This window comes from Physeter macrocephalus, chromosome 19 (genome assembly GCF_002837175.3).
Source record: "Physeter macrocephalus isolate SW-GA chromosome 19, ASM283717v5, whole genome shotgun sequence".
NCBI classification, from domain to species: domain Eukaryota; kingdom Metazoa; phylum Chordata; class Mammalia; order Artiodactyla; family Physeteridae; genus Physeter; species Physeter macrocephalus.
In genome coordinates this window covers 77,405,165-77,419,101 of record NC_041232.1, presented here as the reverse complement: position 1 = coordinate 77,419,101, position 13,937 = coordinate 77,405,165, and the positions used below count along the sequence as shown (strand labels likewise).

General features: G+C 37.7%; 1 protein-coding gene across 1 annotated transcript in view; it reads right to left on the bottom strand.

Annotated features, from left to right (window-relative positions):
* Nucleotides 1-13,937, bottom strand: part of CDH7 (cadherin 7) — a 122,095-nt gene that overhangs the window by 56,644 nt on the left and 51,514 nt on the right. Inside the window, exons 3-4 of the mRNA XM_007105088.3 lie at nucleotides 8,607-8,901; nucleotides 4,703-4,822 (exon numbers count right to left, since the gene is read on the bottom strand). Of these exons, the coding sequence (XP_007105150.3) occupies nucleotides 4,703-4,822; nucleotides 8,607-8,901 (415 nt within the window). The remainder of the gene's footprint in view (nucleotides 1-4,702; nucleotides 4,823-8,606; nucleotides 8,902-13,937) is intronic.

The following is a 13,937-nucleotide window of genomic DNA, read 5'->3' as shown; positions in this document are numbered from 1 at the left end:
ATATAAGGCATTGAGTACCGACCTGAGTAAGACACGCTGTTTCCAAGCATAACAATCTTTGTCTAAGAGTTCTGGGACTTACATCTCTCTCTCTCTCTCTCTCTCTCTTTCTCTCTCCCTCCCCCTACACCCCCCCACCTTCCTTTTTTCCTTTGATGTTAATCATCTTTACTTGTAATACTTTTTTATACATTGAGCATTGACAATCTTGAATATTTGACTAATGGTGCATTTCATATAGATCAAATATTAGTGAAGTTCTAGCAAAATTTCTTACTCATTCAGTTTTAATTTTTAATTTCTATTCATCTCTCATTTTCCTTCCAGAATCAATATGTGTAAATGAGTTTGTGCCCTTGCACATGTATTATGATGGAGAGAGGTCCATAACATCTCAACTAATCAGCAAAGAAAACACAGCCGCCTCATCTTCTCATGGTTTTGCTCTGCAGCGTTATTTGAAAGAAAACACAGAATTATCAGGGGAGAAGTGTGGTAGTCAAAGTTACTCACTTATTTTTCACACGTCTAATTGTCTCTTTACAAGTGATCCTATATATAACACTCCTCCAAAGCAAAAATCATCACAAAGTTTCCAAAGAAACGCAGGTGGCAAAGGTAATTTACAAATACCTCAATTATTAAACATATATATATATATTTTTTTTTTTTTTTTTTTTTTGCGGTACGCGGGCCTCTCACTGTTGTGGCCTCTCCCGTTGCGGAGCACAGGCTCCGGACGCGCAGGCTCAGCGGCCATGGCTCAAGGGCCCAGCCGCTCCACGGCACATGGGATCCTCCCGGACCGGGGCGCGAACCCGTGTCCCCTGCATCGGCAGGCGGACGCGCAACCACTGCGCCACCAGGGAAGCCCGTTTAAACATATTTTTTACAAGAATGAAATAACTGGGAGAGAAGTGAATTTAAATAAGAACATTCAAACATAATTTCTAGTTCTATGGCTTTTGTTAGCATTTTACTTTTGAGCGTCAACTGTCTACATTTGGAAAAGAATTCTCATACGTTGGATTTGATCTGCATTTTGCTGTATATTATACAGACACACACACACACAGCAAACTGTTTTTACTATGTCTCTGAAGTGGTAAAGGCCAGTCTTGCCTAATCAGAACTTTACAGTTCTGTGAGGTTTCCATGGGAGATGATAATATTTAATTTTAATAGTCAATAATTTTAAGCCACTTATGATGAGAAGAATATATCCTGTAACTCTTTAGAAAAGAGACTGGCTCAGATTTTAGGCTTTCTGAATAATCATTTTTCTATAGATGTATATCTGACCAGTAACCCAGAACTTTTTATTTATAATCCATGTCCACAAAAAAGTATTGTGTATGAAACATAAATTTATCACTAGTATTATGCAAAAACTGTCTAGTTTTTGGTCTGGGAATAAATTTTCAGATGATTTTCTAATCTCCTACCCGCCATCAATGTTTTGTTTTGCTTTTTAAAGCCTATTCTGTTATCATGGAATCTCCTTAAGAATTCAGATGTGCACATTTCTGAAGTCCATTCTGAAGCTCTGGATTAGTCCCAGCAGTCTAGGCAACCACATCAGTCAGGTAACACAGGGCTGGGCTATTCATGCTGTCGGATTCAAGATACATTAGATGTACAGGTGAATCTCTTCCAATAAGTTTGTATTCTTTTCTAAATTTTCTGTCTAAGACTTGTATTATTTGGTTTCTCTACCTCTAAGTGAAGCATATAATAGAACCATAAAAACATGGAGAAGAGCCAGCAATAGTAGAGATGGACGCTTCTGGAACATCAAAGGATTACAGAGCTGGCATCGAATAAAGGGTCGCTGAGGAAGGGACTGTCGTTACATCCCCTCACTCTTGTGAGAGGATGTCCTGAGGAAGCCCTGACAGGAGTGAGGGTCCTCTGCACCATGAGCCATGCCACAGGATGGAACATGCATGAAGGGTGTATTAGGGAGGAGGGCTTTGTTACAACTGTATTACTTACCTAAAGCTAGGATGTAACAAGCATGCATGTAATCTCTAACGCAGGCACCATATAGTCACACCTCTATGTTTAAGAAAGAACTCCTAAATGACAAGTGATATTTGACAGTCCAACCATTTTTCAAGGCCAACTTCATGGTCGTGTGGTCTGTGCAGTCACACACTGTCCCCATGTTTGGTTTCTGCTCTGCGGATGATGTCTGAAATCCTACTAATTTTAGAACAAGAAGCCTGCATTTTCATTTCAAATAGCAAATCATGTAGCCAGTCCTGCCATATATGAAATAGATTGAAAAACTGGATCTATTTGCTTGTAGGTTACGGACTAGATAAACACATTAGAATAATTCTCGATCTCCCTGTGAATTTGGGGACCTTATGAAGATAGGTGAGGAGAATCTTTGCAGTCCTTTTAATGCTACATTATTTTGTTTCTAGTGCCATTCTCTTTGCTTGCTGAATTGTCAACATTGTTTTTTGCAGCTACTCACATCCTCGCTTTGTGGACTGAGAAATTAACGTAGAAAATACACTTACCCTCTGGTCATGCGGCCAGTAAGTGTACTACAGATGGAATACATGCTCAGAGATTTTAGCCAGGCTAAGTTAATGATAAGTGATTAACAAATAGTAATGGTTATTATTAATATTACTAATATTACTCCTTTTTAAAAAAGAAATTAGCAGTTAAACTTTCAGAGATGTATTTAACAGTGATTTCCTAGGCCTATTTTATATAATCTTGATTTAGCATATTTTCAGCATTTTTCCTGTCAAAAGTCTTTCGTTCTTCTCAAAAGGCTTAGATTTGGAGATGTGGGAAATAATTTTATTTCTTACATAGATAAGAATCATACACCAACTAAGGAAGACTACCTCAAACTGTCTACACAGCTTTTCATGCTTGTAAGGCCTGAAAATTCTCCATCCATTTTTGTCAGAAAAATAGAATTCCCCTTTTTTTGCGGGGGGGGATGCATTCTCTATATTATGATAGCAGAGAGGACACAATTCCTAGAATACCTCTGCACGAATGACTATAAGAAAGAGAAGTCCCAATGATTACCATGATTACAGCATTAAAAACTCTTAACCAAAACAAAATTAAATGAAACTTTACCTCCTGTAATACACAGTCCTTGAGATTGAAAATCCAAATTAAGTTTGAAGTACTAATCATGTGGTGCCATGACACAGACTATTGTCCAGTTGTTCAATAGGTGAGGTCTTACCTACACAGGGCCTATGAAACACCTATTATCTTACAGCGAAGCTAAAATCACAAGCCACTCATTGGTAGCAGCAAAATATTTAACCCTTGGGATTAGTACATGCTATTTTTGAACAGGTTATATAATGCAGGAGGTGTGTAATTTGTGAGCCAATTGTCAGAAACTTGTCAACGTCTTTCTAGGCTGCAAAGAGTAGATACAGAAGGGAATGGGTGGGTGTGTCTGAATTTAGGTTCTCAGAGCTATCATTAAATCAACCACAAGCACAACTTCTAATTCCCAGGATTCATATCATAAACCAGATACTTTCATTTACTTCTCCTTCAATACTTGCTGAATCAGAACTATCTCTCCTCTATCAGACTTGCTAGGCAGCTTCCAGACTTTATCACAACATTGGTAAAAAATATGCAACGGCCTCTATGAAAATTCTAATGAATGATGAGCTCGCAGCGAATTTACTGGTCTGTTTTTGCACAACTGACATTCCCAAAAGACCCTTAAAATGTTTATCCCCCCCCCACAGTGATTTGAGAATGATTTGATACTGCCATTTTTTTATAATATGAAAAACAGGGTAAGTGGCATTAAAATATTTATTTAGGATCGTAAGTACTATCAAATTTTCAAAATCACAAACTCGCTATTTGAGGAAGAATTATTCTCCATGATAAAGGCGAAATTATTAAAATATAGAGAAATTTTGGATTTTCACAGTGATGAAGAAAATCAATGGCTCACACCCACCCATCTTCGCACCTGCCCACACTTCCCTATACCCAGAGCCAGAGGAGCAGAATAGATAAGATATTATTTTATAACCAAGAAAACAGTGCTCCAAATTCTAGTCTTACGGTATATAAACTATTTCATCTTCAAAGCAAAACAGAATATCTAGCCAGACAACCACATATTCTATCCAGGCAGCTTTGCAATTCATAATTTGTTTTTTTTCTGAAATTAAAAGTCATTTAATTTAGTTTTTGATTCAGCAGATCATCATCCTAATTGTTATGTTTCAACTAATTTCCCTGAGAAAAACCAGCCCCTGGAAGGACAAGCTGAACCTAGTACATATTCTACTGCATGGCAAGGAGATTTTGCTTAAGATTTAAATTTTACTGTGTGTAATTCCTATATGAATTAATTAAAGAAAACAAAGCAAAAAAAATTTAGAGATGAATAATGAACATTTCTTATATAGTCCAGAGATAACAGCTGAAATACTTTTCAATATCTAATATTTTGTTTAATTTTGGTAGGAATACTGATAAATGTAATAAAATATTCGTAAAATGTGCTAATGTCTCTATAAATAATATGCTGTTTATTACCATGGTACACATATTGAGAGAACCACAGTAAAAAGAGTGTCTGTTATCCATTCCAACTATATTGAATAAAAATAACTATTATTAATTCTATGCCAAGATATAAATGATGACTTTACAAAGAGAGTTGCACGTCAATTTTTACCTGTCTTTGGCTCCACTGAGAAGTATGGCTGTCCTTGCAGGATACTGTAGACCACTCGGGCGCTGTTGCCATAGGTAGGATCATCAGCATCCGTCGCTGTCACTTGTACCACTGAGGTCCCTACATGCCAATCCCAAAACCAATGAATTAAAAACTCCCAAATGCCACAAAACATAAGAACTCACAAAACGCTAAAGATTCTACACTAGATTTGTTTTTCATTTTTCATTTTCCTTATTCTAAGGTACATGAAAAATTGATATCATATTTTTTTTGCCTAAGACAAACCCCAAAAGATGATAAATGATAATTCATCCTTCAGAACTATTTAAGGGACATGAAAATATGTTGGCAAAAAAATAAGACTGATGATGCAAGTTAGGCAGGGATATATATTCAGAAGTGGATGGGACTCAAATTTTAGGCATCTCATCCATCAGGGTTGGGTAATAAATTTTTATCAAGAGCAATCTCTGTAAGTCTCAATCACTGTCTAGAAGGCAGCATGACAAATACTAACATCGTGACGCTCAAATCACTGAGGCAACCTCACTGCTGTAGCAAAGTAAAGCCAGAAAGAAACTGAAACTTCATTAACTGAATAAAGAATATTCAGTTGATACATTTAACTGGATATTAAGTGGCTACTCTGTCTCTTCCTATAGTAGTTTTAGTTTTCATTTGTTTTCACTAATCGATTTAAAAACAAAAGCATGAAATGAAAGTTTAAACCAAACCCTCCCAAAGGAGAAAAGGCATGGCAACTTGAAAAATCACAACATTGGTTGTTTTTCTACATTTCATATGATAGAATGTCATATTGCTTCTTCCTTTTATTATGCATTCACGTATTCCATATGGAAAGCATTTAGTGTGATCTGTTCTTTTTATTTCCATTTGGAATATCATCTTAAAAATATCAGCTACTCACATTTGCTTAAATATTTAAGCACATGCTATTTTATCATTTATGTCCTAGCTGATGGGGATGGGACAAATTCCCTTCTGTATTCTTTTAAGGTTCAAGCTGGTTTCTAATAAATTCTTGAAAATATGGGATTTTTAGTGTAACATCTCTTTTAGATATATTCCTATGTAGATCTCCCTCTCTAAATGCCTTAAATAAGTCACCAATGCCCATCTTATTATAAGTCTATTCTCTTTTCCAGATTATGATTTCCCTTACCAATTCTATTTTCTTTCAGATTGGATGGAAAATTTGAATATGTATGTGTGTGTTGTGCATACACACACACACACGACCATTTTGTAAATTCTGAAGTTTTATTTTTTTTTGTTTGAAAGACTTAGGAGACTGTGCTCTATGGATGCTTGGTAGGACCAAACAGTGAATGATGTATATTTAAAAATCTTTTTAACAATTAGATTTTGACTCTTTTAAAATGTTAGAGTCAATGACTTTGATGTTCTCTATTTCCTCTATAAGGAAATAGAGAACATCTTGACAGCACCTTCGTTACAGCACTATTTATTCTCGCGATATGGTTAAGTACTGATTTCCTACTTCACTGGAAAAGAAAGCACCTTGAAACAAACAAAATAATGAAAACTATACGTCAGTAAATTTCGTTGTGTATAATTTTTTTCTGAAGTGTTCGTTAAATAATTTACTATACATACACACGCACTGGCACACAGACATACACAAACACACACGCGCGCACACACACACACACACACACACACACACACACACACACACACACACACACACACACACACTTGTATTCTCATGCTTATCTATGCTCTTCTGGCAACAAATAAGAGATCCCAGGGACTTATGAGTGTGTTTCAAACCTTAGTTAGTTCTCAATGAAAAAAAAAAAAAAAAAAAAAAAAAAAAAGGCCTGAATAATAAATACTGAAAACTTGTGTTGAATATACCATACTATTCAGCGGCTATTATAACTATTTGGTTAGAATTAAACACTTTGATAAGCTGTCACTATAAATCCATAGGATACACTTTATGTAGACATTTATTGTTCTTAGCTCAAACTCTGATATTAACCAAGTGACCTCTATTAGCGTCAAGTAAATCCTGAAGACACTGAGAAATCATTTTCTAAAAAGTTCTGAACCTGTTGGAATCAAACAACTAAAATAACTTACACATGCACATGATAATCATGCTGTTTGATATCAGAGTGGTACCACTGGAACCAAAACTACAGTGCATTATTCAGCCTCTAGAACAAAAAGCTCACAGTAATCCAATTTGCACTGCTGGGTTCTACACAGGAAAGGAAAACCTTAGCAAGCCCATGAAGAAGGACCAAAATGCCCAGGAGAATTATGGCATTGAACTGAATTGCTTCAACACACCTCAAAACCTCCTGTTTTTCTAAACATTGCTACTTTGGGGAGGACAACGTGCCTTCTCTTTTTTCTAAAACCTCCCAAATCTTGTTGTTGCTGCTGTCATCATCGTTGTTGTTTTTGTCATTAAACAAGAGCCGCAGGAAGCACTCTGAAGGAGTGGACAGCACTGAGAAAGTGTGAATAAGCCTGTTTGGTCAAAGAAATATTTACACAGAAGATAATTATAGTGAGATGCTGCCACTGCAGTTCAGAACTTTTCCTGTCCACGAGCATCAATTCCTCTGGCTTATTTTCAGTTCGTATTTCTTTAGCAGCTTGAGCCATGGTCCCAAAATAATGTTCCCTCTCCAATCTGACTGGAACAGAAATTTAGGGTCACTAAATTGGGCACATGTAATACACATCTTTGCAATTCCACTCCCCTGCATAGCAGATGTGTGGATCGAAAGCTGGAATGAACGCAATGACTTTTATTTAAAGTAAAACAAATCACAATCAATCAATCAATCAAAAGTAAAACAAATCAAACTGGGTAAAATTTTCAAGTAAGACTTGAGTTGAAATACGTGTTAAAATACAAGTTCGATTATTATTTTAAATAAACTTCCCCCTTCAATACTATAAACAACAGGAAATAAAAGATATAAGTCAAGTGGTCTCTATTCCAGCCCCATAATTTTTTTTTTAAATTATTTTGTAAGATCATCCATACCTAAATTACATACTGGCTGAAAACTATTCCAAAGGTACCTAAATAAGTGGAATTTAAAAGACAGTTTAATAGTATCTGAAATACAGTATATGCTAAAGGTAATTTACTTTCTATTTTTCCAGTAAGGGGGCAATGTCAAAAGGCCTTTGAGTAAAACAGCCTTCATTATTCTTTTATATATCTCATACTGAGTATCACTTTACCATTCTTATAAATTCAGTATAAATTTTCATGCATTTAAATTTCTGGAGAAATCACAAAAAGATTAGTGGTGGCAGGTGGATGGACATTTACAGGTTCAAGCATACTCTATAAGCAAATAGACCAGCTGATCCTAATATTAGCCTGGCTACACTGCTGGCCTTGCCCGATACCCTGGCCCCAGAGAGATGCTTAGAACAGTGAATTCTTATTTTTAACATGGGGAGAAAGAAAAAGAAAAGTAATAGATCATCACAGGGCTGTGTCTAGAATGATTTTTTTTTTTGGTTTGATAGTAATTTTATTGTTGTTGTTGTTTTTTTAACTTCTTCGGCATAATTTGAATCATTTTTTAATTTTAAATATTAAATTGCAAAGGGATTGTAAGAGCTATGTAATTTCTTGAAGACACTGAGACAGCTGTGTAAAAGGAAGACCTTCCTAATTTCCCGTATAAATAAAATAATGTGTCAAAAAATAGAATTTGGATACTGGCTACTAACACATCTCAAAACATTCCCCTCACACTAAATGGCAATTTCTACACAAATGCTAATGTGATTTCTTCCCCAGTATTTACGGTGATTTAATCTTAAATACAAACCTCCTAAAGTCAGATGGCACAAGACCAGCTGGCTCCTTACTTACCCACAGGAGACATTTCGGGAACTCCGGCAGTGTACGGGCCGTCCAGGAATTTAGGTTCGTTGTCGTTGATGTCCTGAATCTTGATGACGAACTCCGACTCAGGCTCGACGGGCTTGTTGGTGAGCCGGTCCAGCGCCCGGGCGCGAAGGGTGTAGTAGGCCTGTTCCTCGCGGTCCAGCCTCTTGGTGGCGTGAATATCCCCGGTGTTCTCATCAATAATGAAAATGGAACTTGCCCCTTCGCCTGACAAGATGTATTTGATGGAACCATCTCCTTTATCAACATCGGAGTGAAGCTGGTGAAAAATTCATGTGAGATGAGGTTAACTTACAAGACAGTCAGCGATATGGAGATATGTCAAAATAATTCTTATGTCAGGCAGCAGCATATGAAATTTTACTGTTCTTGGAAAGACAAGCTGACGCGTTTTGTGCACAACGGAAACGGCTCTTAGAAATGTGTCAGCTTGCACTTGTGAGCAAGACAATTTCATTTCTTCCTGTAAACAGCCTCATTTCCAAAGGAATTTTATATCATTCCCAAAGCTAGGAACTCGTTGTAGTGTTATTTTTGATTTGGTCTGTCCTTGCCAGTTTTAGCCATCTTCTCTGGCCAGAGCAGACATTCGGTAACCAGGCATAATTGGTTGATTTGATCGTATTCCAAGCAAAGGGACTTGCTATAGAACATTTGTAACTTGAGATCTAATATATTTTTTAATCTGCTGAGAAATCGCCACATCCTTTAAGGGTGCCCTTCCCTCCCAACTCCCACAACTTTTCAGGATTATTAAGGATGGATGGATGTCCAGTCACTAAATTGGTCTCCAAATCCTGTTCTACATTTTAAAATTTGAAGCTGTAAAAGAAAAATCACACTGCTCTCTGAAGTAGGAATTTTAAATCAATATGTGCCGGAGACTTCAACGAAAACCTTTCTTGAAATACCAAGAACAGCATTAGATTTGCATGATTAACCCTGGCTACGGCTCAGCTCAGGGGCAGCCCCTACTGATTTGCATTTCATACCTGGAACTGTCCCTTCTGTATGTCAGAACATTATGTTGAACAGAGGAACCTGGGGAAACTCAGAAATAATTACATATTTCCCTGAACTTCATAACCTGAGACATACAGTGCTCCATCTGTAATTTCAACAATCTTTCCTCCTCTATAACCGCCGTGAATCTGAACTGCAATTAATACCAGCGCAAAAACCCAATTTACCGAATAACAAGGCTGTTCGCTGCCCTGCACAACTACGTTTGCATTCTTTGAAAGACAAGGTTCAAAAAATGTAAGATATGGGAAACTTCGGCAAGTGGATGCCCAGTCCATTTCCATCCTTAGCTGTTGAGGATACTGCTTTTGTACCGTGAATTCCTCTAAGTGATTCTTCCATCGCACTGTAACAGCTATGTTTATACTCGGCTCCAGAATACTCGAATACCTGATTTATCCTTTAGTTTCTGTAGTTTTCAGTTAGGACGAAATGATACCAGGAAATTAATTTCTGGCCCAGGTTTTACTTTGGCTTTTGTTCAGTGTGGAATTAACTAGTGAACCACTCTGCAGCATGATTATCCAGCATACGGAGAAGTTGTATTCTTGAAATGTAATGAATTATTTAATTTTCTCAAGTCATTCTCAGGGTGACTATTACATACATATCTCCCTCTACTTTAAGATGAAGCAAGCTAAGAATTACTATAGTTTGAATTACTGAGCACTCCCTGTGTGCCAGGAACTACTGCTAATGTTCTCTACAGAGTAACGCATTCCACCCTCACACTGACTGACTTTATTATCCCTTTAACAGATGAGGAAACTGAGGCAGAGAAAGTACTTTGCTGGTCATGCCGCCAGCTCTCCATGGCACAGCTAGAAGTATGAAAACCATTAGGCCGGTGGAAAGCCCATCCTCCACTCCCTACGATGGGGATCCTGCCTCTGGGGGAGAAGCTGTGTCCTGGGAGGTGAGGACATTAAAGTTGCCACAAAGGAGAACTCCGGGCAGAAGGGTACAGACAACCACTCCCACCTGATCACTCCCCAAATCTCAAAGACGCTCAGTGCTGCCAGGGGTTTCCGGCAACACGTTTTATGATGTACCAGAAGGGACCTTTCTTGACGTTACAGGACAGCAATAAACCACACTCAACAACACAGAGCAAAAACTTGAGTCCAGAGACAAATGCAGATGATAGGTGAAAGCAAGTTGCTTTTAAGCAGCTAATACCTCAAGCAGTCACCCCCTACACACACTTCTCACATTCTCCCAACCCCTCCTCGCCCTTGGTGACCACAGACATACAGAAGTTATACACAGGCTGCGTCTTTAATCAAAGGTTTGCTATCTCTCTAAATATCACTTGGGGCTCCCATTTATAGGACCAGCCCTTATGATTCATTTAACTAATTCCTATCAACTGACTGCTGTCTTCACAGCGTGGGGATACCATGTGTTTCTGGGGTATTCAGGTAAGGGAGAGAGGATGCATTCCTTTCAATACAGAATACACAGGAAATCCTGACTGATCTCTAGCCTGAGCTCTGATGCCGTATCTGACGTTATGTGGTACTGTTAGTTGGTCTCCATTACTGACAGCGTAAGAACTTACAGGTAAGAAAGGTTCATACTGCTTGTTTGTCCGCTCCTTCAAGGATCAGAATTCTTCTCTTCTACCTCTAACTGCCACCACCATCACCGCCCACCCCCCACCTACACAGACACACCCACACATCTATTGCAGGAGCCCTGAAATCTACCACCCTCCCCATCACTGACACCTTTCTCCCAGCTGGGACCATCACTAGGCTTGTAACCACTGCCAAAATTCACCAGCGTAAAACTGCTATGAGTCTCGACTCGGTGTCCTTGCAAGGTTAGTGGAAGCATCTGCAGTTGAAAGTGGAGGACCAACTCTGGAATGTTAAGATGGATACATAATTATCAGATGATGCAGACACTGAATCTGTGAGGCTACGCCCATGATACTAACCTTAATACGTGGGGTGAAACCCATGCTGTTAGGAAAAACTACTCTCCTTCTGTGCTGAAAAAGCATGCTCAGAAAAGAAAAATGCTAAAGTGCAGAAGGACTGAATGGCATTCTTAAGTTAAGACACGTGTCTATGTAGCCCCACCCTTATCCCCGCCAAACGCACGCACACAAGCACACATACACTCACGCAGTCTTTGTCAATGATGATTATGGAATAGAGTAGGACTCGCCACAGTGAAAACCTCTGGCCAGGAAAAAAAAAATTCTGCGGTCCCACAATATGGTTAAGTGAGCAAATAAGTAATAAATGAAAAACACAATAAAAAACAAAGATTTGCACTCTATTTGGGTCAGAGTAGAATTCATGTTGTTATGTCTATTTCACTTGCCAATATCCTTGTAAACGTGATCTTGAAATTCACCTAAACAATAACAAAAAAATCTTGAGTAATCATCAGACAAAACTCACTTGTACTGTGTCCCTAAATCCTTTTTGAAATATTTGTTGTGACTCCAAAGTAAATATTTACATTAAATATATAATTTTTTTTTTTTTTTGGCAAATGAGCACAAAGAGTGAGGAGCACAGCCCTCTTAGCTGAGTCCAGCTCATGATAAGGCAAAAGAATAAGGAGGGAGGAGATCCAAGTATTACACGAATCCAGTGTCACTATGCCAGCACTGTGTACGGTAACAATGTAAGAAACATGAAACTGCTGCACTGAGTTATAACCTACACAGGCCAGGATGCAAAGCATACTTCACATACACCTAAAGTATATTCTGTTTAGTAACCTGTTATGGCTCCATCATCCCCCGCTTGAAAGAATACGCACTCATTACCTCTAACATATCAACCCATTCTCCAGTCTCTCTGAACAATCATCCTAACTTGGAATCTTCAAATCTTTCACTTGGGCTATCACAAAACTCCCCAGTTATTTTCCACTTTTAATAACTCACATCATCGAGGCTGTGATAGTGCACGTCAGAAATGATCTCCCTAAAAACATGTACTGAATTGTGTCACACCCCTCATCAAATAATTGCTCCCCATGGGCTCTGGGTTTAACTCCAAATCCTAAGCACTCGGCTCCTTGTGGCCATGTGCCATCTCCCCAGTCTCTCTTTCCTACCACATACCAGAGGGCCCTCTATGTCCCAGGCAAGTGGGTCTAGTTATCACTGCCTGAGCAGAGCAAACATCTCCATCTTTTCCAGACACGTCCTCCATCATCTTACCCACCAACTGACAACCAACTCTACTTAATCCAAGTTCCCTCTTACTGAAGCCTTAACAATCCTATTTTTCCCACATGGCATGTTGTTTGAATTTCTAGGACAAAATGCTTTTAATTCTGCTTTATAATGAAAATCTGTCTTAGCTGTTTTCCTACCCAATCCCAATCCCGTCTTTAATGTATAAACTCCTTAAGAGCTGGGTTCTTTTTTATCACCATGTTCCACATTCTCAATAAAAAATTTGTTGCAGTAAATTTAGTAAATTTTTAATCCACATGTAAAACAGGAGTGCTTGTTTTATTTCAATTTCTATCAAGTTATAATAGCATTAAGTAAAAATAAAACAAACTAAACAAAAAAACATCCTGTATCTCTGGTTTGTCCTCCCCAATCCTCTGAACTGCCGAGATGGAGTTCAGATACCTCGTTTTCTATGCCCAGGGTAACTTGCTTGTGACAACTACTTGAGATACTGCAGTAGGATGTGATTCGTAAAGGTAAATTACTATGTCAGGATTGTACTTTGTAAAGCAATTATACTCCAATAAAGATGTTAAAATTTTTTTTAAATAGTTATTCATAAAAAAACGAACAAATGCAGACATAAGATGAAACTACTGGGACAGAGATAAGGTTTATCATGAAAGTCTTGACACTAAAAATATAAAACTAAACAAAAGCCTCTGTGATCCTCACTGAATATATACGATGGAAATAATGAGCATTATATTCAATTTTTCTATAACAAACATTTGAATAAGAAAAATGCAAAATGCATTATTATATAAATAAAGGTTTACACTGCTACTACATTTGTGTACAGAAACGGAGTAATGAGGGCCGAACGAAAAATACGCATATGTTCCTTTGAACACCACGTTAATCCATCTGAGGATGATTTATACTGAATATTAGGCAAAAGATTTCTAAGGTAAATTTTCTACCACTGATTTACTTATTATAGATTCTTGATATTTTTTAAGTTTGAAAATATATTACAAATTGTTAGAACTCATGCATTTTACTTTTGCTAAACTTGTACAAGGTTCAATTTATAAGTATAGAGGGCAGATTTAAACAATAAT